The following is a 26730-nucleotide window of genomic DNA, read 5'->3' on the forward strand; positions in this document are numbered from 1 at the left end:
AGGCCCAACAGACTCAAGAGGAGCTTTTTACCTCCCCCTTAACTGCCTAAAAGAATTGAGATAGAGGACCTGGTCCAGGAAGAGGACTATCACCAGAGATAACTATGGGCTCAATGTGGTAAGCTGGGGGTAGCTCAGCAGGACTTGTTTGTTCAAATTTCTCTCTGTGCCCCATCATCTCTGCATGGCATGGCAAACATTTATTTACCCCAAATTTGCTCTTCCCATCTTCCTGTGAATTGTCTTCCTCCCCTTTGAAGTTCCAGACTCCATCCCCGTCTCCTTAGCTTAGGATGCGTGTAAGCCTTAATTGCCTGACTGTCTTTGAGCCTTTCATGTCTATGTGAGACTCTCGGACCTACAAAGTTAAATTTGTTTTTCTCCTGTTAATCTGTCTTATGCAAGTTTAATTATTACAACAGCTAACAGAACCTAGAAGGGTAGAGGAAAAATTTTCCTCCCCTACAAAGCACAGTGATTGGGAGCATGGACTCTGGGACCAAATGGACTTGGGTTTGAATTCTGGTGCTGCCATTTACTGGCTGAAGGGTCTTAGTCAGGTGATTTAATCTTAATGAACTTTGATTTCCTCATTTGTAAAATGGAGATAATAAGACTACTTCCTTTTTAGGGTTGTTGTGAGAATTGAATGAGATGTACATAAATGTGCTTAGCAATGGGCCTGGCAAAAGTACTCAATGTATGTTTGTTATTTTTATTGTTAGTATGGATTCTAAGTGAAATTGTACCAGAAATCATTGCAGTAACTAGCCAATACTTTGTTAAATGGCAAATCTCTGCCTACTCATGTAAAGGAAGGTAGTGAAAGGAATAATGAGTGGAAATTAGGAGAGCTGTGCTTTAGACTGAAAAAATGATGACAGCAACAATAAAAGGTTAGGATTTATTAGGGCTTTGCTAAGTGTTTAATACTCACAACAACCCTAAGTATGTAATGTCATTATCCCCATTTTAAATATGGGGGAACTGAGGTTTAAAAAGACTTGGCTATTGTATAAGGTAACACAGCTAGCACTTAGCAGAAGTGGGATTTGAACTCAGGTAGGTTGTCTCCACATCTTCCATACTTAACCATGAACCTTCTTGGTTCTACAGTTAGCTAGCTCTATGATCAAGGGCCTACAGGATACACATATGGTTGTACAGGTTGTGCACTGCACAATTCAAGGGGGGGGTATTCTACTCATATTGGGTACATGTAGTGAATAACCTGCACACTTATATGGGTGGCCGTGGCTTAGTTCCTTAACATATCTGAGTTTTAGTTTCCTTGTCACTAAAATAAAAGGTTTGAACTAATGGTCACTGGGCCTCTTCTAACTGAGGGTCTAGTATGAATGTGTGGATAATTTAAAAATAATTTCTAATTTGTTTTGGAGAGTTTTATATTTGAATTTGTCAGTATCTGATGAAATGAATTCCTAGAATAAACCAAATAAAGCCACAGCACTGGGAAGACCTGGAGCTGGCGGATTAGGGGAGCTGCCTAGTCTTCCTGTCAGGTTCCTCTGCTCAGGTTCTCCATGCCATGTAGAGACAGTTCATATCTGCAGCTGATGCAATGAACAGCAGAAACCAAATGTCCCTTTCGTAGATATCCCCAGGATTGGGATATGGTTAAGTGAATGGATTTGCAAGGCTTTCTTTACTATGCTGTGAACTGCATGAAAATTAAGTGTAAATAGCATCAGAGATTTGAAAGCAAATATTCAAGTAAATTAGGTGTTGTCTACAAAAACCCATTGTAATGAAGCAATTAATTAAGCAAGAATGTTATGTGCTACTTATCAATAAAGGCACAACTTGGTTGATAATATTGTGAATCTATACATATGTACAGATAAATTAGCTTTAGGTATTGGGATATCACTAGCACTATAGTAAGACTCAGACTATCCCCTCTTAGATATTTGCTTTCTTTCAGTTAAATGATGCTTTCTGTAGGCATGCTTAACTGAAAAATAGATTAGCATGTTCTTCTACTCAATTGTATTCCACCCCTAATTAGAATTCTTTTTTAGTAGTTTACACATCACCATTAAAGATATATAGTTAAAGTAAATAAAAAATAGTATAGCAGTCTTGTTCTTCTCGTCCTTCCACCTGCCCCATCCCCTACACACCGCCCCCCCCCCCCCCACCACCAAGCAAGGCTTCTTTCTAACTCTTCCTAGAGTTACAATTTCTCCCCATTCCTAAGAAGCTTTCGTGGCTCTGGCACCTCACCAAGTGTCACAGCCTCTGCAGCCTGTCTTCCTGTGTAAACAGTCAACTTAGCTCCCCTGTGAGAAAGATATCTGCTTACAGCTAACCAAAGGTCAGGAATTCCTTTGCCATTTCTAATGTTCCTTAAGCTTTAAGGTGACTTATTGTTCCCTATTCCTGTCATACTGGTTTATTCATCATTCCTTGGCGCCATCCTTCTTCTTCCTCCCTCAGAGCTTTTGCTTAGGCTGATTTCCTTTGCCTGAAATTTCTCTCCCCTTTACTCATTTCTGCCTGTCACTCTCCCTGTTCAAAGCCCAATTTAAATTGCAGTTCCTCTAATAAGTCTTTCCATCTTCTGTACCCCACAGCAATTTGCTTATACTTTAGTTATAACTACAGTGACTGCATTTGCTGAACTGTAAAATCAGGACACATGCTTTGACAACTATAAGTATACTTATAGGAACAATGTGATAGATTATTTGAAATCAAGATGTTTCCAGAAAATTCAGAGTGCATGTTTTCCTTAATTATAGCATTCATTACAGTCTGCCTTGTGTTGGCGTTAATTATGTATTTGTTTGGATCCTTTCTGATGTTGTGAGCAAGAATTGTGTCATATGCATCCCTGTATCACCCCACACCTGTCAGATTCCTTTGTCTACAGTAGGCAATCTTTTTTTTTACACAGTCATCAACTACTTATTAAGCTCATATGATGTGGCAGGCACTGTGCTAGGTGCTGGAGATGAGATGAGGTATTTTCCACTATGAAGTAAACTACCATGAGATGAGTGCCATGTTAGGGTAGACCTGAAACACATAGAGGTCCCCCTCACCCAGACTTGGAGAGTTAGGGAGGTCTTGAAGGAAGTGGTTTATAAGCAGAGAACTGAAGGATGAGAAAGATTTTGTCAGGGAATGATAGGGCTTAGGGACTGCGGATTACAGAGATGACAAAGATATGGTCCTTTGCTCTCAGAAATCTTGTAGAGAGAACAGTCTGTGTAATAAGTCCAAAGATAAGAGAGAGAGCGGCCTATTGCAGAAATTCAATTATTTTTCTTCAGTCCCATTTGGAGTGTGGAGTGTGAAGCGGGGAATAAGAGAAGAGGCTGAAAATGGAAGCGAGTCAGGTGCTAGGGATATAGGCATGAGTAAGACATGGCCCCTTGTCTCCCAGAATTTACATTAGAGGAGAGGTTCCCCTGTACTGTAGGAACATGTATTAAGGCACCTTACCCTTCTGAGGGTAGGGGAGGTTTACCCCAAAATGTGAGCTCTAAGTTGAAATCTAGATCACTTAGTGCAGAAGGAATTAAATTGCTAGTATTTAGCTACTTTGCCTTTTCTGCTTTTCTGAATTTTAGCATGAGATGGAAACTGTCAGGGAGTAAGAGAAGAACAGCATCTCCTCTCTGCTTCCGTACTACTACTAGCTTTCCTCTCTACATACATGCTGAAATAGAGAGATTGATTACATAAAACATAATCTGTTTTTTTTTTCCTTCCAATCAGAAAGCAGTTTCTCCAGTCACTTTGTTACTTGGCTTGAAGCTTCTTCCCTTTTTTTCTGATCAATATTTTAATCGAGTCTTATGTAAAATGAAATTTACATTTAGGTGTTCCCTTAGCAACCATAACATAAAATCAAATACATCTGCTTTCAGAATCAGTTCATCTTTTGAAAAAGCTTGTAGTTACCCAATTTTCTATTATTAGCAAAATTGCTTTCTAAATGGGCTAACAAAGCACTTTAAGAACCATATTTAAATAGAATTTATGAGGTTTTATAATAGAGATAAGAAGTGGCTTTACCATTTATTTAATCAATCTGTCAGTCAATCAATAAATATTTATTATTACCTATAGGTGCTATGTTAGGTGCTGTGGATTACAAAGATGACAAAGATATGGTCCTTTGCTCTCAGAAATCTTGTAATAGGACAGACACCTACAGCAATAACTGTAATACAAGGTTTAAAGATGAGGATACAGATTAAATATGGGAGCATGCACATATGAGTTTGTTTTAATAGGATTTGTTAAAATGATCTTTAATTTCTTTTGAACTGAATTTGAGAGATATCAGCTGTCAGCTCCTAAAGCTCTAGTTCCAGAAGTAAATTCTAAAGATCTAAAAAGTCCTTGCATCTCAGAGTTCTCACATTGTCATAGGAATCTGGGAAAAAATATCCTAACGTGCCATGAGAAACTGTCAGAAACCGTTTGCTACATTAAGTTGATGTCAAGTTCACAGAGGGATTTCTGGACTCTAATTTTGCAGTAAATGTGGTGTCCTTGCCAAGGAAGAACATGGAAAACTGAAAGGATGTAAAATGTTCAAATATTCCTATGCTTAAAATAATATTTAAAATAACCTGATAACCTGAGCTAGGCTCACCAGCAATTTAGACTTGCAGTTGTCCAACAAAGGATTCTGACCAGGATTACAAAAGACTGAAGAGCCAATGAACATGGATTCTAACAGTGGTTTAAAACTCCATAATGTGGAATTAAGCACAGTCTCTCCCTTCATCCTTTTTCCCCCAGTTTTCTTGGGAAATAATTGACATACATTACTGTATAAGTTTAAAGTGTACAGCATAATGGTTTGATATACATAATATTGTGAAATGATTGCCACAGAAGGTTCAGGTAACACCTATCTTCTCACTTAGATACAGTAAAAAGAAAAGAAAGAAAAAAAAGGAAAATAATTCTCCTTCTGATGAGAACTTTCAGGGATTACCCTCTTAAGTTTCCTATATATTATCAGCAGTGTTAGCAATAGTCATTACCTTCTACAGCATTGTTTCATCTTGCTAGCCTCCCTCCTCATGCTCACCTGTGTTCCAAAGCCTGCCCTCCAAACATGTGATCTTCCGGGCATCATTTTAGCTCTCTGGAAAATGTAGGATAATCACTCTCCATCCAACCTACTCGCTACCCTGAATGTTTCTTTTGTGAAGAGTAGTCTCTTAGGGCCCATCTGCTTTTCCCAATTCCTCCAGAAATTAGGGAAATACTTTTTCTTTATCTTTTTACGCCTTCATCATATAGCTCTTAAGGTTACATTCAAATGGTTTGCTTACTTGTTTCTCTCTTCCACTGTAAGGGTGGAAGAGACCACATTTGTGATATTCATTACTGTGTCTCTAGGGTTTAGCACAGTATTTGACAGATAATAGATCCTTAATGTATGTATGGTAAACTGTCTTTTGAACACATTTTGGAAAGCTTTGAGTTAGTGCTCATGCTAATGTGTTCAAGGTTTGTAGGTTTGGTCTCTGGGTAGGGCATTTTCTTTTGTTTAGTTCCATAGTCAAATTTATACCACAAAGTCATGTTAACTGGTACTTTGTAAACAGACACTGTATCCTATACTGTGTACTAAAAATAGGTTAAAAGAACGAATAAAAGCTACCTAATGAAAACTGGCACTGTTCTAAGCACTTTATGCATAAATTACATTTCACAACAATCTCTATGAAGTAGATGTTAACATCTCCATTTTCCAAATGGAAATTGAGGCACAGTAAGGTTAAGTAACTTGTCCAAGGTCACGCATCTAATAAGCAGAATAGCTGGGATTTTTGCCTAGGTAGTCTAAGAACCTGCTCTCTTAGTCACGGTATAATGCTACCTTGAGAGCACAAGGATAAGATTGTCATGTACAGATTGTAAAGTCTGTAAGCATTAGAGAAGAAAATCTTCTCAAGGGATGGAATAATCACCAAAGTCTGCATGAGAGAGGTGCACATTGCAAGACAAATGGATATCTATTTTTTATTCAACTCTAATTGGCTAGAATTGTTTTTGCCACAACCAAATTAATATAAAGACTATACCCTTTGGATTGATGGTCAGCAAAAGCCAAAGCTGTTGGCACTGGATGGGCCACTTGACGTTTCTTCCACTGTGTGAGTTATTTCAAATGGCCAGTATATTCTTGGGATTGGCTTACTGGTAGTAGGTCACCTGGTTTGTTTGAATTGCACAGGAATTAGAAATGCCTTGGTGTTGACAACTTAAAAACATAATTCACACCAATGGCCTGCTACCTTTTTTGTGAATATAATTATCTGGGTTCAGATTTTAGTGCCCAGAAATTTAGAAGCCTTGTGTCCTCAGAATTATTTGCAATTCCTGTAAAAAGATGCCCATATTCAAAAAGTCCTTTTTTTCTTAAATATTCAGCAAAATACTTTAAATTGTAACAAGTATTTTGTAATTAACTCTTAAAAGCTGTAATGAAACTCATAGATAATATCTTTATCTAGGCATATGTATATATTCATAAATATACTATAAATGCTAAAGGAGAAGAAATAATTTTTAATAGAATATGTATTTGAATATGTATATGCTCAGGTACTACTATTGATATATATGTTATAATAAATATTTCCATTCACACATTGAACTACTATGAATACAACTTCTATAAATGTAGGGTGGTGTGTTGATGACTTAAATGCAGTGATATTTATTGCCATTGGTGATATAATTATCTTAAATGGTGAACAATTCTTGCTTAAGTTGTGAACTTATATAAGCAGAACAATCTTCTGCTTATATAAGTAGATGCTTTCCTGGAAAATCCAGTGTATATTAAAACCATGCAAAGCATTTTATATAAAATGAAGTTGAGATCTTGGCTCAGATAGTAATAAACAGATTTTTCACCTGAATAAATATCTGGTGGGGCATCAAAGATTGGGAGAAACATGGGCACATTAAGTCTTGGTTGTATGGTTGCATTTAGGAAGTCTAGCAACCCTAGACCTCTCCTGGTCAGTATCTCCTCCCATGCCAATAATGTAGACTTTAAGGCAAAAAGAATTACGAGGGTGTAAACCAGACTGTATATAATAAAAGTTTCAGCCACTCAGGAAGAAAACAATTATAAATTTGTATGCACCTAATAACATAGCCTCTAAATATATAAAGCAAAAATTGACTGAAATACCAGGGAAATTTGGCAAATCCGCAATCAAAGAGATTTTACACACCTCTCTTGCTAAATAATAGGAGATAAATATCTTTGTTCAGGCTGCTATGGCAAAATACCATAAACTAGGTGACTTATAAAGAACAAAAGTTTATTTCTCACACTTCTGGAGGCTGAGAAGTCCAGGATCAAGGCACTGGCAGATTTGGTGTTGGCTGAGGGCCCACTTCCTTATATATGGCCATCTTCTAGCTGCAATCTCACATGGCAGAGGGGGACTAGAGAGCTCTGTGGGCTCTCTTTTTTAAGACCACTACTCCTATTTATGAGAGCTCCACCCTCATGACCTAAGCCCCTCCAAAAACTCACACCTTCTAGATTTCAGCATGTGAATTTGGGGACACAAATATTCAGTCCATAGCAATAAATCAGTCAGGATATCAAATATTGAACTATTCAACTGATAACTTGATCTAATAAGACATATATACAGTGATAAAGTAGCCCATACTGACATGTGAGAGTCACATGTGTGCATCAGTGATCTCATGTTGATTGCTTGCAATTGGATGGTGAGCGTATTCACATCATGGAAATTGTCCAGCAGTGCACATCTGGGTATCTGAGAGTCAGTTGTTAAACATTTACCAACATACCACTGCATGTACAGAGAACTACATCTAACACTTGCAGATTATACATTTTTTTCAATTGCATACAGAAATGTTCCCAAATTGACCATATGCTGGGCCATAAAGCAAATCTCAATAAATTTTTATGGATTTAAGTTACGCAGAGTGTATCATTTGGCTGTAATGGAATCAAGCTAGAAATCAATAGCAAAATCATAACCAGTAAATTATGAAATATTTGCAGAATTACCAGTATACCTCTATATAATCCGTTAAGTCAAAGAAAAAATTATAATGGGCATTAGGAAATATTTTGAATTGAATGATAAAAATATATATCAACACTATGGGATGTAGCTCTTATTAGAGGGATATTTGTAGCCTTAAATACATTAGAAAAAAGACAGGCTGAAAAGTGATGATACAAACATCCATTGCATGAAGTTAGAAAAAGCAGCAAATAAAATTCAAGAAATATAGATTGGGAGTTTGGGATTGACATGTACACACTGCTATATTTAAAATAGATAACCAACAAGGACCTACTGTATGGCACAGGGAACTCTGCTCAATATTCGGTAATAACCTAGATGGGAAAAGAATTTGCAAAAGAATAGATACATGAATATGTATAACTGAATCACTTTGCTGTACACCTGAAACTAACAACATTGTTAATCAACTATGCCCCAATATAAAATAAAAATTAAAAAAGAGAAAGTCAATTATCTTCTGATAACCGAAAAAAAAAAGAAAGTAAAGACAAGAACAGATATGAAATAGAAAACAAACCTACAGTAGAGAAACTCAACAGCGCCAAAAGTTGGTTGTTTGAAAAGATTAATAAAATATATAAACTTCTAACAACATTGTCCAACTAAAAACCAGGGAAGGCACAAATAACCAGTATCAGGGATGAAAAGGGGAACATTCCAGTAGATTTTTAAATGTAAAAAAGATATGAACAACTTTACGCTGGTAAATTTGAAAATTTAGTTGGTATGGACAAATTCCTAGGAAAATACATCTTACCAAAGCTGGCAGAAGAAATAGAAAATTATAAATGGTTTTATACCTTTTGACATGGTTGTGTTGTTGTGTACTTACTATTTTGTGCTCTAATTTTTTTTCACATAACAGTTTTACATATTATATATAACAAATTCTTCTCATTTGTCACTTTTAATTTCTATAAAAGATCTCTTTGTTACATTATCAGTAATAAAGAGCATTTGGACTCTTTCTTAGTCTTTATATTGGGTTGGCCAAAAAGTTCGTTCGGATTTTTCGTAGCATCTTACAAAAACTTGAATGAACTTGCTGGCCAACCCAGTAGTTGCACAGAGCACTGCCATGAGAATCATAGTACAAATCATGTTTTCCTTTCGGTTATTTCCTTAGGGGTGTACTCCTTACAATGGAATTAGTAGGAGGAAAATTATGAGTGGTTTCTTTATTCTTTATTTTATAGCCAAATTACCATCCTGCAAAACTGAATCAATTTACGGAGCCAATAGCAATGTATAAGCGCACCCATTTCCCGAATTCCTGCTAGCAATTGACTTTATAAACTGTATGTGTTTATGTTAGTTTAATAGATAAGCAATGGAACTTTTTTTTTTTTTTTTTTTTTTTGTGGTATGCGGGCCTCTCACTGTTGTGGCCTCTCCCGTTGCGGAGCACAGGCTCCGGACGCGCGCAGGCTCATCGGCCATGGCTCACGGGCCCAGCCGCTCCGCGGCATGTGGGATCTTCCTGGACCGGGGCACGAACCTGCATCCCCTGCATCGGCAGGCGGACTCCCAACCACTGCGCCACCAGGGAAGCCCAGCAATGGAACGTTTAAGTTTTAATTTGTATTCATTTAATTGCTAATGAGGCTTTTTCTTTTTTCACATGATGATATCCTATTTCAGTTCTTTTTATATAAACTGCCTGTTCATCTTCGTTAACTTATCAAGTAGAATCTAAGTATTAGCCTGATGTATGTGCATTAATTTTTTATTTGAGTTGGATAGTGAGCCTTTATCAGTTACATTTTTCTCATGAATTTTTCCCATTATGATACTTCCTTTTGATATTCATTTTATTACATTTCATAGCTTAACAGCCTTTTTATTTTTAAGGCATTTGAATACATTTATGTTGTATGAGATGGCATACTCTATTTCTTTAAAAGTCAGAAATATATCTCCCTTCCACAGCTGCAATAAAATTCCATTTCGTAGTGAACTATCTAGTTCACTATCCCCAAGCTCTTTAAATCCTCACAGTTAGAACCACTTAACCTCTACTTGTATACTAAGCCTGAACTGGATCAATCCGTTTTCTACTAAATTGGTTTCTGCCTCATTCCTTGTAATTGTGTTTATACTTGTACAGCAGTTCTGTGACAGGGCCTCTGCTTTGATAATCTACCTAGTTTCTGATTCTTATAAGACTGGGGCTTTGGGGACTTCCCTGGCGGTCCAGTGGTTAAGAGTCCACTTTCCAGTGCAGGGGATGTGAGTTCGATTTCTGGTCAGGGAACTAAGATCCCACATGCTGCGGGGCAGCTAAACCCACACATTCTAGAGCCCGAGCCCCACAACTAGAGAGAAGTCTGCAAGGAAGAGCCCACGCACCGCAAAGTAGACCCAGTGCAGCCAAAAAAGAAAAGACTAGGACTTTGCCTTTTCCTCCCCTGTTCTTTCAGGAACTTGAATTCTGATTCTAAGTCCCAGACTAGCAACTGGGACTGCAGAACTTGCTGCCACAACTCTGGACATTTACTGCCTAGCCAAATAATGCCTATCTTCATTGCCACTCACATTGTTCTTTACCTGCCTACCACATCACCAACAGCTGCCCCTTCTTCTGGCCTTCCCTAATGCTGACTGCTTACCTGGACTGCCATCTCTTATGCCCAGATTCTCCAGGCATTGGCCTGCTGGGCTGGACTTCTTCCCCATTGCCTTTAGCTGAATCCTTCTTGTCCCAATGTAGTGAATTTGTTTTTATTCTCAGATACTAGCTTTGTTTGACTTCTCCTGACACTGAATTTCAATTCTTAAAACATAACTTAAATTTATAACTTAACAAAATACTTTGTCATTAAAGGTTTGACTGTTATCTGGAATTCGCTGCAAATCTACAGTGTAAGGCGTGGGTCTGACTGAGTTATTTATTTATTTATTTATTTTTTACATCTTTATTGGAGTATAATTGCTTTACAATGGTGTGTTAGTTTCTGCTTTATAACAAAGTGAATCAGTTATACATATGTTCCCATATCTCTTCCCTCTTGCGACTCCCACCCTCCCTATCCCACCCCTCTAGGTGGTCAAAAAGCACCAAGCTGCTCTCCCTGTGCTATGTGGCTGCCTCCCACTAGCTATCCATTTTACGTTTCGTAGTGTATATATGTCCATGCCACTCTGTCACTTTGGCACGGCTTACCCTTCCCCTCCCCATATCCTCAAGTCCATTCTCTAGTAGGTCTGTATCTTTATTCCCGTCTTACCCCTAGGTTCTTCATGACATTTTTTTCTTACATTCCATATATATGTGTTAGCATATGGTATTTATCTTTCTCTTTCTGACGTACTTCACTCTGTATGACAGACTCTAAGTCCATCCACCTCACTACAAATAACTCAATTTTGTTTCTTTTTATGGCTGAGTAATATTCCATTGTATATATGTGCCACATCTTCTTTATCCATTCATCCGATGATGGCCACTTAGGTTGTTTCCATCTCCAGGCTATTGTAAATAGAGCTGCAATGAACATTTTGGTACATGACTCTTTTTGAATTATGGTTTTCTCAGGGTACATGCCCAGTAGTGGGATTGCTGGGTCATATGGTAGTTCTATTTTAATTTTTTAAGTAACCTCCATACAGTTCTCCATAGTGGCTGTACCATTCACATTCCCACCAGCAGTGCAAGACTGTTCCCTTTTCTTCACACCCTCTCCAGCATTTATTGTTTCTAGATTTTTTGATGATGCCCGTTCTGACCGGTGTGAGGTGATATCTCATTGTAGTTTTGATTTGCGTTTCTCTAATGATTAATGACGTTGAGCATTCGTTCATGTGTTTGTTGGCAATCTGTATGTCTTCTTTGGAGAAATGTCTATTTAGGTCTTCTGCCCATTTTTGGATTGGGTTGTTTGTTTTTCTGTTATTGAGCTGCGTTAGCTGCTTGTAAATTTTGGAGATTAATCCTTTGTCAGTTGCTTCATTTGCAAATATTTTCTCCCATTCTGTGGGTTGTCTTTTGGTCTTGTTTATGGTTTCCTTTGCTGTGCAAACGCTTTGCAGTTTCATTACGTCCCATTTGTTTACTTTGTTTTTATATCCATTTCTCTAGGAGGTGGGTCAAAAAGGATCTTGCTGTGATATATGTCATAGAGTGTTCTGCCTATGTTTTCCTCTAAGAGTTTGATAGTTTCTGGCCTTACATTTAGGTCTTTAATCCATTTTGAGATTATTTTTGTGTATGGTGTTAGCGATTGTTCTAATCTCATACTTTTACATGTACCTGTCCAGTTTTCCCAGCACCATTTATTGAAGAGGCTGTCCTTTCTCCACTATACATTCCTGCCTCCTTTAATAAAGATAAGGTGACCATATGTGCGTGGGTTTATCTCTGGGCTTTCTATCCTGTTCCATTGATCTATATTTCTGTTTTTGTGCCAGTACCAGACTGTCTTGATTACTGTAGCTTTGTAGTATAGTCTGAAGTCAGGGAACCTGATTGCTCCAACTCCATTTTTCGTTCTCAAGATTGCTTTGGCTATTCGGGGTCTTTTTTGTTTCCATATAAACTGTGAAATTTTTTGTTCTAATTCTGTGAAAAATGCCAGTGGTAGTTTGATAAGGATTGCATTGAATCTGTAGATTGCTTTGGGTAGTAGAGTCATTTTCACAATGTTGATTCTTCCAATCCAAGAACATGGTATATCTCTCCATGTATTTGTATCATCTTTAATTTCTTTCATCAGTGTCTTATAATTTTCTGCATACAGGTCTTTTGTCTCCTTAGGTAGGTTTATTCCTAGATATTTTATTCTTTTTGTTGCAATGGTAAATGGGAGTGTTTACTTAACTTCACTTTCAGATTTTTCATCATTAGTGTATAGGAATGCCAGAGATTTCTGTGCATTAATTTTGTATCCTGCTACTTTACCGAATTCATTGACTACCTCTGGTAGTTTTCTGGTAGCATCTTTAGGATTCTCTATGTATATTATCATGTCATCTGCAAACAGTGACAGCTTTACTTTTTCTTTCCTGACTTGGATTCCTTTTATTTCCTTTTCTTCTCTGATTGCTGTGGCTAAAACTTCCACAACTATGTTGAATAAGAGTGGTGAGAGTGGGCAACCTTGTCTTCTTCCTGATCTTAGTGGAAATGGTTTCAGTTTTTCACCATTGAGGACGATGTTGGCTGTTGGTTTGTCATATATGGCCTTTATTATGCTGAGGAAAGTTCCCTCTGTGCCCACTTTCTGGAGAGTTTTTATCATAAATGGGTGTTGAATTTTGGCAAAAGCTTTTCCTGCATCTGTTGAGATGGTCATATTGTTTTTATCCTTCAATTTGTTAATGTGGTGTATCACGTTGATTTGTGTATACTGAAAAATCCTTGCATTCCTGGAAAAAAACCCACTGGATCATGGTGTATGATCTTTTTAATGTCCTGTTGGATTCTGTTTGCTAGTATTTAATTGAGCATTTTTGCATCTATGTTCATCAGTGATATTGGCCTGTAGTTTTCTTCCTTTGTGATAAACTTGTCTGGTTGTGGTATCAGGATGATGGTGACCTCGTAGAATGAGTTTGGGAGTGTTCCTCCCTCTGCTATATTTTGGAAGAGTTTGAGAAGGATAGGTGTTAGCTCTTCTCTAAATGTTTGATAGAATTCGCCTGTGAAGCCATCTGGTCCTTGGCTTTTGTTTGTTGGAAGATTTTTAATCATAGTTTCAATTTCAGTGCTTGTGATTGGTCTGTTCATATTTTCTATTCCTTCCTGATTCAGGCTTGGCAGGTTGTGCATGTCTAAGAATTTGTCCATTCTTCCATGTTGTCCATTTTATTGGCATACAGTTGCTTGTAGTAATCTCTCATGATCTTTTGTACTTCTGCAGTGTCAGTTGTTACTTCTCCTTTTTCATTTCTAATTCTATTGATTTGAGTCTTCTCCCTTTTTTTCTTGATGAGTCTGGCTAATGTCTTGCAATTTTCTTTATGATCTCAAAGAACCAGCTTTTAGTTTTATTGATCTTTGCTATCGTTTCCTTCATTTCTTTTTCAGTTATTTCTGATCTGATATTTATGATTTCTTACTTTCTGCTGACTTTGGGGTTTTTTTGTTCTTCTTTCCCTAATTGCTATAGGTGCAGGGTTAGGTTGTTTATTTGAGATGTTTCCTGTTTCTTAAGGTAGGATTGTATTTCTATAAACTTCTCTCTTAGAACTGCTTTTGCTGCATCCCATAGGTTTTGGGTCATCGTGTCTCCATTGTCATTTGTTTCTAGGTATTGTTTGATTTCCTCTTTGATTTCTTCAGTGATCACTTGGTTATTAAGTAGTGTATTGTTTTGCCTCCATGTGTTTGTATTTTTTACAGATCTTTTCCTGTAATTGACATCTAGTCTCATAGCGTTGTGGTCGGGAAAGATACTTGATACAATTTCAATTTTCTTAAGTTTACATAGGCTAGATTTGTGACCCCAGATATGATCTTTCCTGGAGAATGATCTATGAGCACTTGAGAAAAATGTGTATTCTGTTGTTTTTGGATGGACTGTCCTATTAAATATCAATTAAGTCCATCTTGCTTAATGTATCATTTAAAGCTTGTGTTTCCTTATTTATTTTCATTTGGGATGATATGTCCATTGGTGAAAGTGAGGTGTTAAAGTCCCCTACTCTGAATGTGTTACTGTCGATTTCCCCTTTTATGGCTGTTAGTATCTGCCTTATGTATTGAGGTGCTCCTGTGTTGGGTGCATAAATATTTACAACTGTTATATCTTCTTCTTGGATCAGTCCCTTGATCATTATGTAATGTCTACTTTGTCTGTTTTTTTTTTTTAACATCTTTATTGGAGTATAATTACTTTACAATGGTGTGTTAGTTTCTGCTTTACAACAAAATGAATCAGTTATATATATACATATGTTCCCCTATCTCTTCCCTCTTGCATCCCCCTCCCTCCCACCCTCCCTATCCCACCCCTCTACGTGGTCACAAATCACGAGCTGATCTCCCTGTGCTATGCGGCTGATTCCCACTAGCTATCTACCTTACGTTTGGTAGTTGTATATATGTCCATGCCTCTCTCTTGCTTTGTCACAGCTTACCCTTCCCCCTCCCAATGTGCTCAAGTCCATTCTCTAGTAGGTCTGTGTCTTTATTCCTGTTTTACCCCTAGGTTCTTCATCACATTTTTTTTTCTTAAATTACATATATATTTGTTAGCATACGGTATTTGTCTCTCTCTTTCTGACTTACTTCACTCTGTATGACAGACTCTAGGTCTATCCACCTCACTACAGATAGCTCAATTTCATTTCTTTTTATGGCTGAGTAATATTCCATTGTATATATGTGCCACATCTTCTTTATCCATTCATCCGATGATGGACACTTAGGTTGTTTCCAACTCCGGACTATTGTAAATAGAGCTGCAATGAACATTTTGGTACATGACTCTTTTTGAATTATGGTTTTCTCAGGGTATATGCCCAGTAGTGGGATTACTAGGTCATATGGTAGTTCTATTCGTAGTTTTTAAGGAAACTCCATACTGTTCTCCACAGTGGCTGTATCAATTCACACTCCCACCAACAGTGCAAGAGGGTTCCCTTTTCTTCACACCCTCTCCAGCATTTATTGTTTGTAGATTTTTTGATGATGGCCATTCTGACTGGTGTGAGATGATATCTCATTGTTGTTTTGATTTGCATTTCTCTAATGATTAGTGATGTTGAGTATTCTTGCATGTGTTTGTTGGCAGTCTGAATATCTTCTTTGCAGAAATGTCTATTTAGGTCTTCTGCTCATTTTTGGATTGGGTGTTTGTTTTTTTGTTATTAAGCTGCATAGACTGCTTATAAATTTAGGAGACTGCTCCTTTGTCAGTTGCTTCATTTGCAAATATTTTCTCCTATTCTGAGGGTTGTCTTTTGGTCTTGTTTATGGTTTCCTTTGCTGTGCAAAAGCTTTGAAGTTTCATTAGGTCCCATTTGTTTATTTTTGTTTTTATTTCCATTTCTCTAGGTGGTGGGTCAAAAAGGATCTTGCTGTGATTGATGTCATAAAGTGTCCTTCCTATGTTTTCCTCTAAGTGTTTGATAGTTTCTGGCCTTAAATTTAGGGTTTTAATCCATTTTGAGGTTACTTTTGTGTATGGTGTTAGGGAGTGATCTAATCTCATACTTTTACATGTGCCTGTTCAGTTTTCCCAGCACCAATTATTGAAGAGTCTGTCCTTTCTCCGCTGTACATTCCTGCCTCCTTTATCAAAGATAAGTTGACCATATGTGCATGGGTTTATCTCTGGGCTTTCTATCCTGTTCCATTGATCTATATTTCTGTTTTTGTGCCAGTACCATACTGTCTTGATTACTGTAGCTTTGTAGTATAGTCTGAAGTCAGGGAGTCTGATGGCTCCAGCTCCGTTTTTCGTTCTCAAGATTGCCTTGGCTATTCGGGGTCTTTTGTGTTTTCATACAAACTGTGAAATTTTTGTTCTAGTTCTGTGAAAAATGCCAGTGGTAGTTTGATAGGGATTGCATTGAATCTGTAGATTGCTTTGGGTAGTAGAGTCATTTTCACCATGTTGATTCTTCCAATCCAAGAACATGGTATATCTCTCCATCTATTTGTATCATCCTTAATTTATTTCATCAGTTTCTTATAATTTTCTGCATACAGGTCTTTTGTCTGCTTAGGTAGGTTTATTCCTAGTTATTTTATTCTTTTTGTTGCATTGGTAAGTGGGAGTGTTTACTTAACTTCACTTTCAGATTTTCATCATTAGTGTATAGGAATGCCAGAGATTTCTGTGCATTAATTTTGTATCCTGTTACTTTACCAAATTCATTGATTAGCTCTAATAGTTTTCTGGTAGCATCTTTAGGATTCTCTGTGTATAGTCTCATGTCATCTGCAAACAGTGACAGCGTGACTTATTCTTTTCCGATTTGGATTCCTTTTATTTCCTTTTCTTCTCTGATTGCTGTGGGTAAAACTTCCACAACTATGTTGAATAAGAGTGGTGAGAGTGGGCAACCTTGTCTTGTTGCCGATCTTAGTGGAAATGATTTTTGTTTTTCACCATTGAGGACAATGTTGCCTGTTGGTTTGTCATATATGGCCTTTATTATGCTGAGGAAAGTTCCCTCTATGCCCACTTTCTGGAGAGTTTTTATCATAAATTGGTGTTGAATTTTCTCAAAAGCTTTTTCTGCATCTATTCAGATGATCATTTGGTTTTTCTCCTTCAATTTGTTAATATGGTGTATCACGTTGATAGATTTGCGTATATTGAAGAATCCTTGCATTCCTGGAATAAACCCCACTTGATCATGGTGTATGATCCTTTTAATGTGCTGTTGGATTCTGTTTGCTAGTATTTTATTGAGCATTTTTGCATCTATGTTCATCAGTGATATTGGCCTGTAGTTTTCTTCCTTTGTGATATCCTTGTCTGGTTATGGTATCAGGGTGATGATGGCCTCGTAGAATGAGTTTGGGAGTGTTCCTCCCTCTGCTATATTTTGGAAGAGTTTGAGAAGGATAGGTGTTAGCTCTTCTCTAAATGTTTGATAGAATTCGCCTGTGAAGCCATCTGGTCCTGGGCTTTTGTTTGTTGGAAGATTTTTAATCACCATTTCAATTTCAGTGCTTGTGATTGGTCTGTTCATATTTTCTATTTCTTCCTGATTCGGTCTTCGCAGGTTGTGCGTCTCTAAGAATCTGTCCATTTCTTCCAGGTTCTCCATTTTATTGTCATAGTGTTGCTTGTAGTAATCTCTCATGATCTTTTGTGTTTCTGCAGTGTCAGTTATTCTTTCTCCTTTTTCATTCTACTTCTATTGGTTTGCGTCTTCTCCCTTTTTTTCTTGATGAGTCTGGCTAGTGGTTTATCAATTTTGTTTATCTTCTCGAAGAAGCAGCTTTTAGTTTTATTGATCTTTGCTGTCGTTTTCTTCATTTCTTTTTCATTGATTTTTTATCTGATTTTTATGATTTCTTTCCCTTTGCGAACTTTGGGGTTTTTTTGTTCTTCTTTCTCTATTTGCTTTAGGTGCAAGGTTAGGTTTTTTATTCGAGATGTTTCCTGTTTCTTAATGTAGGATTGTATTGCTATAAACTTCTTAGAACTGCTTTTGCTGCATCCTATAGGTTTTGGGTCGTCGTGTCTCCATTGTCATTTGTTTCTTTGTGTTTTTTGATTTCCTCTTTGGTTTCTTCAGTGATCACCTCGTTATTAAGTAGTGTATTGTTTTGCCTCCATGTGTTTGTGTTTTTTACAGATCTTTTCCTGTAATTGATATCTATACTCATAGTGTTGTGTTTCGAAAAGATACCTGATACGATTTCAATTTTCTTAAATTTACCTAGGCTAGATTTGTGACCCCAGATATGATCTATCCTGGAGAATGATCCATGAGCAGTTGAGAAAAATGTGTATTCTGTTGTTTTTGGATGGATTGTCCTATAAATATCAATTAAGTCCATCTTGTTTAATGTATCATTTAAAGCTTGTGTTTCCTTATTTATTTTCATTTTGGGTGGTCTGTCCATTGGTGAAAGTGGGGTGTTAAGGTCCCCTACTCTGAATGTGTTACTGTCGATTTCCCCTTTAATGGCTGTTATGTATTGAGGTGCTCCTATGTTGGGTGCATAAATATTTACTATTGTTGTATCTTCTTGGATGGAGCCCTTGATCATTATGTAATGTCCTTCTTTGTCTCTTGTAATAGTCTATTTTAAAGTCTATTTTTGTCTGGTATGAGGATTGCTACTCCAGCTTTCTTTTGATTTCCATTTGCCTGGAATAGCTTTTTCCATCCCCTCACTTTCAGTGTGTATGTGTCCCTAGGTGTGAAGTGGGTCTCTTGCGGACACCATATATATGGGTCTTGTTTTTTTATCCATTCAGCCAGTCTGTATGTTTTGGTGGGAGCGTTTAGTCCATTTACATTTTAGGTAATTTTCGATAGTATTTTCCTATTCCCATTTTCTTAATTGTTTTGGGTTTATTATTTTAGGTCTTTTCCTTCTCTTGTGTTTGTTTCCTAGAGAAGTTCCTTTAGCATTTGTTGTAAAGCTGGTTTGGTGGTGCTGAGCTCTCTCAGGTTTTCCTTGTCTGTAAAGGATTTATTTTCTCCATCAAATCTGAATGAGATCCTTGCTGTTTAGAGTAATCTTGGTTGTAGGTTTTTCTCCTTCATCAATTTAAATATGTCCTGCCAGTCCCTTCTGGCTTGCAGAGTTTCTGCTGAAAGATCAGCTGTTAACATTATGGGGATTCCCTTGTGTGTTAGTGTTTTTCCCTTGCTGCTTTTAATATGTTTTCTTTGTATTTAATTTTTGACAGTTTGATTAATATGTGTCTTGGTGTGTTTCTCCTTGGATTTATCCTGTATGGGACTCTCTGTGCTTCTTGGATTTGATTAACTGTTTCCTTTCCCATATTAGGAAAGTTTTCAACTATAATCTCTTCAAATATTTTCTCAGTCCCTTTCTTTTTCTCTTCTTCTTCTGGAACCCCTATAATTCGAATGTTGGTGCGTTTAATGTTGTCCCAGAGGTCTCTGAGACTGCCCTCAGTTCTTTTCATTCTTTTTTCTTTCTTCTGCTCTGCAGTAGTTATTTCCACTATTTTATCTTCCAGGTCACTTATCTGTTCTTCTGCCTCAGTTATTCTGCTATTGATCCTTTGTAGAGTATTTTTCATTTCATTTATTGTGTTGTTCATCGTTGCTTGTTTCCTCTTTAGTTCTTCTAGGTCCTTGTTAAATGTTTCCTGCAGTTTCTCTACTCTTTTTCCAAGATTTTAGATCATCATTACTATCATTATTCTGAATTCTTTTTCAGGTAGACTATTTCCTCTTCATTTGTTAGGTCTGGTGGGTTTTTATCTTGCTCCTTCATCTGCTGTGTTTTTTTCTGTCTTCTCATTTTGCTTTTCTTACTGTGTTTGGGGTCTCCTTTTTGCAGCCTGCAGGTTCGTAGTTCCCATGGTTTTTGTTGTCTGTCCCCAGTGGCTAAAGTTGGTTCAGTGGATTGTGTAGACATCCTGCTGGAGGGGACTAGTGCCTGTGTTCTGGTGGCTGAGGCTGGATCTTGTCTTTCTTTTGGGCAAGTCCACATCTGGTTGTGTGTTTTGGGGTGTCTGTGGCCTTATTATGATTTTAGATAGCCTGTCTGCTAATGGGTGGGGTTGTGTACCTGTCTTGCTAGTTGTTTGGCATAGGGTGGCCTGCACTGTAGCTTGCTGGTTGTTGAGTGGAGCTGGGTGTTGGTGTGGAGATGGAGATCTCTGGGAGATTTTCGCCGTTTGATGTTACGTGGAGCTGGGAGGTCTCTTGTGGGCCAGTGTCCTGAAGTTGGTTCTCACACTTCAGAGGCTCAGCACTGACTCCTGGCTGCAGCACCAAGAGCCTTTAATCCACACGGCTCAGAATAAAAGGGAGAAAAAGTAGAAAGAAAGAGGTTAAAATAAAATAAAGTAAGATAAAATAAAATAAAGTTATTAAAATAAAAAATAATTATTAAGAAAATAATCTTTTTAAAAAGTAAAAAAAAAATCAAAAACGTACGGACAGATCCCTAGGACAAATGGTGAAAGCAAAGCTATACAGACAAAATCTCACACAGAGGCATACACATACATACTCACAAAATGAGGAAAAGGGGAAAAAATAATAATCTTGCTCTCAAAGTCCACCCCCTCAATTTGGGATGATTTGTTGTCTATTCAGGTATTCCACCGATGCAGGGTACATCAAGTTGATTGTGGAGATATAATCCGCTGCTCCTGAGGCTGCTGGGAGAAATTTCCCTTTCTCTTCTTTGTTCACACAGCTCCTGGGGCCCAGCTTTGGATTTGGCCCCACCTCTGCGTGTAGGTCACCAGAGGGCGTATGTTCTTCGCTCAGAAAGGACCGGGTTAAAGGAGCAGCTGATTCAGGGGCTCTGGCTCACTCAGGGCAGGGAGGAAGGGAAGGGCATGGAGTTCGGGGCTAACATGTGGCGGCAGAGGCCGGCGGGACATTGCACCAGCCTGAGGAGCGCCCTGCGTTCTCCCTGGGAAGTTTTCCCTGGATCCCAGGACCCTGGCAGTGGCAGGCTGCAAAGCCTCCCCGGAAGGGAGGTGTGAATAGTGACCTGTGCTCGCACACAGGGTCCTTGGTGGTGGCAGCAGCAGCCTTAGCGTCTCATGCCCGTCTCTGCGGTCCGCGCTGTTAGCCATGGCTCGTGCCCATCTCTGGAGCTCCTTTAAGCAGCGCTCTTAATCCCCTCTCCTCGCGCACCAGGAAGCAAAGAGGCAAGAAAAAGTCTCTTGCCTCTTCGGCAGGTCCAGACTTTTTCCCGGACTCCCTCCCGGCTAGCCTTGGTGCACTAACCCCCTTTAGGCTGTGTTCACGCCACCGACCCCAGTCTTCTCCCTGGGATCCCACTGAAGCCTGAGCCTCCGCTCCCAGCCCCCTCCCACCCCGGCGGCTGAGCAGACAAGCCTCTCGGCCTGGTGAGTGCCGGTCGGCACCGATCCTCTGTGCGGGAATCTCTCTGCTTTGCTCTCCGCACCCCTGTTGCTATGCTCTCCTCTGCGGATCCGAAGCTTCCCCCCTCCGCCACCTGCAGTCTCCACCCACGAAGGGGCTTCCTAGTGTGTGGAAACCGTTCCTCCTTCACAGCTCCCTCCCACTGGTGCAGGTCCTCTCCCTATTCTTTTGTCTCTGTTTATTCTTTTGCTCTACCCAGATACGTTGGGAGTTTCTTGCTTTTTGGGAGGTCTGGGGTCTTCTTCCAGCTTTCAGTGAGTGTTCTGTAGGAGTTGTTCCACGTGTAGATGTATTTCTGATGTATCTGTGGGGAGGAAGTGATCTCCGCATCTTTCCGCCATCTTGAGAGCCCCCCTCCGAGTTATTTATTTTTAACCATGTATGTAACCACCTGGTAAAACATTTATAAATGATTCTCTTCTCCATTTCTGTATTACTTATATTGTTTACAATATTTTTAGTTATTATAATAATTATTTGAGTTTCTGCACATTCTATACCACTGATTAGTCTCCCTCATTTAGTTAAAATATCACATAATTCTGACAACTGTTGTAGTATGTATTTGTGAGTTTGAGCACTCTCATTTTTAATCTTTCTAACAATGAGGAAGGTACATTTCTTCATTTATTTAAATCTTCCACTTTTCACTCATTAGGGTCTCAATTTTCTTTGTGTCACAAACTTAATGCACTGGCATTAATGTTTCTAGTAACTACTGTGAATGTAATCTCATTTCTTTTTTGAATTATTCATTGTATTTTCTGTATTATTAGTATATAGGGATGCATTTAATTTATTTTTGTGGACTTACTTCACTCCACAATTCTGATGGACTCATTTTATTACCTCAGGTAATTTTCTGGTTAACTTCTTTGGATTTTCTGAGTACTGTATATTCATGTCATAAGCAAGAAATGATTTTTAGTATCTTCCTTTCCTAAATGTACCTTCAGTTCCTTTTTCTTCTCTCTGATAATCTTAGTCAATATTCCATTAAAAGAGAGTGGCAACCAGGAAAAAAAACCCAGCATTTGTGGGGTTCTCTTTTTGCCTGTTCTTGATTTTAGAGAAAGTAATTCCGATCATACTTCTCTGTTAAAATATATTATTGATTCTGTTTTTTAAATGTGTCCTTTTCATGTTAGGAATGAAAACGTGTAGTTTTGTTAATCAAGAAAATATGTTGAATGTTACCAGTGTTTCTTGGCAGCTATTGAAAAAATAATTTAATATATTTTCCCATTAACGCATTATATTAGCTTGTATTCATAAAATAAATAGTTATAGTTGATAGTTTAAAAAATTATGTCCTAGTGTTCTGTTTCTTAAGACTCTAGGATTTTAGTCAGGTTATACACACATACATAGCTTAAATAATATATAATAATATATATGATATATGTATATACAAACACACACATTGTTTGAGCAAAAGTAAGATCAGCCTAGAATGCCCTCATTTGGTACTTTTCTTCTCAATTTTAGAATAAAACCATATCTGCCTTATACAATGACATGGGTAGCATACCTCCTTTATCTGTATTTAAAAATAATTTGAAGCAAAAGAATGTGTAGTGTAAGAAAGTTTGAAAGAAGTTCTACTGAATCCATCAGTTCCAGTTGACTTAAGCATTTGTCTTAAAAAAATGTATTTTTCTATTGTTGGAGTATATGCATCTCTATTTCTTATGGTGCTGATTTTAATTTTTTTATTTTAGTAGAAATTTATTCTTTTTTAATGAATGATTACCAAATTTATTTGAAAATACCCAAGAGGATTTAAGTTTTCCTCTTATTCTGATTAAAACATGTGGTTGAATATATTTTTTGAGCACTTACTGTGTGCCAAGCGTGCATTCAGGCACTAAGGGTGAAGCAGTTAAAAAAAATAGATAAAAGGCTCTGTCCTCATTTATAGAGCTTGTAGTCTAGTAGACAGACCTGGTCATGTGGGTAGGGTGGTCTACTTCAGATTGCATTATCAGGGAAGGCCTCTCTGAGGAGGTGATTTTTAAGCTAAGTCAGTCAAGGAAAGGGCTGGGGGAGGAGTATTCTAAACAGGGGGAACAATAAGAGCAAAGACCCTGAGAATGGGAGAGATGGTATGTCTGTGGTTTGCATTTTTCCTCTTTTTAATTAATTGGTGTAATCTTTTATTTGCTAGTTGTACTATTTTTCCCTTATACCCAATCATTGGCTTTATTTATTATCCTGCCATTTTTTTCTTTCTATATTTTGCTTCTATCTCAGTGTTCTTGTTTTCCATTTCCTTTTTTTTTAATTTTTGGCTTATAATACGTGTTTCTCTTTCTGTTCCTAAGAAATTGGATTGTTTTTTTCTTTACTGAACAGCAACAGGACTCATGTAACCCATTGGACCTCCCTGTTTGTATCAGTTGCTGGGATGCCCTAAACTAAATTTGTGAACATTCTCTAGGAAGTGGAAAGACATTATAGTGTGCATTTTTGTACTAACCTCACTGCTAGTTTAATCTGAATTGTACTGCCCGTGTGTTTTCTCTGCTATGATTTCCTTACTCACTTTTTTGGGGGAAGGAACTTCGATCATCACAATTTATTACATTGTTATTTCAAATGATAGCACTTATTTTTAAAATGATTATAAAATTTGTTACCTTTTGCATTAGATCTATTTGTAGGCATATCCCCTCCTTTTTTGAAACAAGATAGGACTAAAAACTGCGAATAGTTTCATTATAAGTGAGGCTTTTTTTTAATTAAAAAAATTGAGGTATAATTGACATACAGTAAAATTTGCCCTATTTAGCATACAGTTCTGTAAGTTTTGACAAGTGCAAACCAACAAAATTAAGATACGAAACATTTCCAGTAGCCCCCTCATCTCTTTTCCATCCCTATTGTTTTCCCTTTTCCAGAATGTCATATCAATGGAATCATACAGCGTGTAGCCTTTTGTGATGGCTATTCAGTTATCGTAATGAATTTGACATTCATCCATGTTGTTACATATCTGTGGTTCATTCCTTTTAATTGCTAAATAAGCTTTGAGATTCCATTATTTGATGTGATGCACTACAATTTATTTATGCACTAGTTGATAGGAGTTTTTCCCCAGATTTTGATGATTAAGAATAAATCCTGCATAAATACATGCATGTTTTTGTGTGAGCATAAGTTTCATTTCATTTAGTTAAACACCTAGGAACATAATCAGTGTGTCATATGGTAAATGTATGTTTTTTATAAGAAACTGACAAACTATTTTCCAAAGTGGCTGAACCATTTTACCTTCCCACCTAGGTAGAGATTTAATTCATTACATTTCTCTTTTTCAGGTGCTACTCATATTTTTATTGCTTTTGGCCAATGGTAGTTGTAAGGTTTTCAAAGCAAAGAGAAGATATGGTGTGTAATATTTAAAATTAGCTATAATTTTCAAAACAAGAACTAAAAGCATGTCACAGGTAGTACGTTCATTTTGATTTCATAAAATGTCAAATCCATTCATTGATTTTGTTTTAATCTTGCAATTTTCTTTTGGGCTTATGCTGCTTCAAATAAGTGATGACAAGTCTAAGATAGCTCTATTTTGTATGGAGTGTTGTCCTTTAGCAAGTAATGTATTGAGAATGAATTAAAAATGGGATATTTATTTAAGAGTGGAATAGCATATTGAAAGCCTTCTATTTTATTTTTCTGTAACTTTACATTTATTTACTTATTGAACAAATATTTGTTTAGTATTATGTGCAAGTAACTGGGCTATGTGTTGTGGGCAATACAAAGATGTGTGAGATAGAGTCCCTGCTACCAAGCAAACTCCCATGGGGTCATTTTCTCAATCTCTTTCCCAGATTCAGCTTCTCCATTTGATATATAAAAGGTTGTATTATGTGTGCAGTTGTTGCTGTCTTTGTAATATAACAAAACCAGACTCAAACCCTGACTCTGTTACTTACCAGATGTGTGACCTTGAGAGCAAGTTGCTTAATGTTTCTAAGCATCACTTTCTTCATCTAATAAATGGGCTGATAATACTTTCTTTACATTTTGCTATAGGATTAAAATTTAAATTCAATAATATATTTAAAGTGGTCATAGAGTAACTGATACATAGTAAGTGTTCAAAATTGGTACCTTTAAAATTATTTCTATGACATTTACAATTTATAATCTAGTAGTCAAGATAAGATGTATATACCACTATTGTAGTTTAATTGCCTTGTATAACCATGAAATGGTTCTTTTGTTGCAAAACACAGTCTGCATCAAAGGTAATTGTTTGTGATTAAACAAGCCCTGGTCATTTTACCATTGTTAGAATATTCTTATTTTAGATGTATGGGATATATACTAGTGCCAAATGAGGAGCAAAACTCCAGAGACCGTTCATTTTCTTAAAAAAAAAAAGTTACATATAGTTGGTGCTTTGGCAACTGAGAGGCAAATTGTAGTTAACTTACTGATAAAGAGGCAGCTTACAAGTTTGCAAGTTTTAAAAATGGGAAAATCTCTATTGAAATAGTTGAATCAAGGGCCAAATATGCAGAGTGTGACAAGCAGAGAGGTGTGAGCTCTCAAAATATGCATGTTTTGACCTTTTTTCCTTTGTTTTGGCTTTCAGCCCTGCAAACTATTAGAAAATGGAGGACCTTGGACATTTTGGTAAGTTGAGATGGACTTTCATTTCAAATCGCTTTGATCCAATACCAGTTTCCTTTTTGGATATGGTTTCGTGCCTGTGAGTCCAGGGAAGCAGTCGTTGGCTTGGACAGATTTGTGGCCTGGTGCTGAGGAAATGTAGAGCTGTAGAGCCATGCCCAAAAGAGATGTGCAGGGCCAAGTAGTTGGTAGCTGTGAACAAGGAGAATTATTTCATGCCAGGGAGAATTCTTCAGCATTTTATGTCTTCTCATTCCAGGGTCAGAGTTTCTTTTCTTTCTAACTTTAATTAATGTCTTAATTACATTGTTCTTTTTAAAAAAATGAAACATTATATATGAGACGGTAGACCCAACTCCAGTCTACTCTTTCTTCTCAGAATTGACTATTTCCATGAGTTTGATTTTATCCTTCCAAAATTTTGCCAGGCTTTTTCATACTTCCATATGTATGCTCCTATTGGGGTGTGTCTGTGTGT

At 37.3% G+C, this 26730-nt stretch overlaps 1 protein-coding gene across 8 annotated transcripts in view; it reads left to right on the forward strand.

The window, feature by feature from the left end:
• LOC307180253 (uncharacterized protein) overlaps positions 1–26730 on the forward strand; it is a 1346125-nt gene that overhangs the window by 493816 nt on the left and 825579 nt on the right. For all 8 annotated transcript variants that reach the window (XR_013825695.1, XM_079910374.1, XM_079910375.1 and 5 more), the window contains one exon: positions 26215–26255. Coding sequence is in view for 7 of the 8 variants with exons in the window: in XM_079910374.1 (XP_079766500.1) it covers positions 26215–26255 (41 nt within the window). In the remaining variant the exon portion in view is untranslated. The remainder of the gene's footprint in view (positions 1–26214; positions 26256–26730) is intronic.

This window comes from Stenella coeruleoalba, assembly GCF_951394435.1.
Source record: "Stenella coeruleoalba genome assembly, chromosome: X".
NCBI classification, from domain to species: domain Eukaryota; kingdom Metazoa; phylum Chordata; class Mammalia; order Artiodactyla; family Delphinidae; genus Stenella; species Stenella coeruleoalba.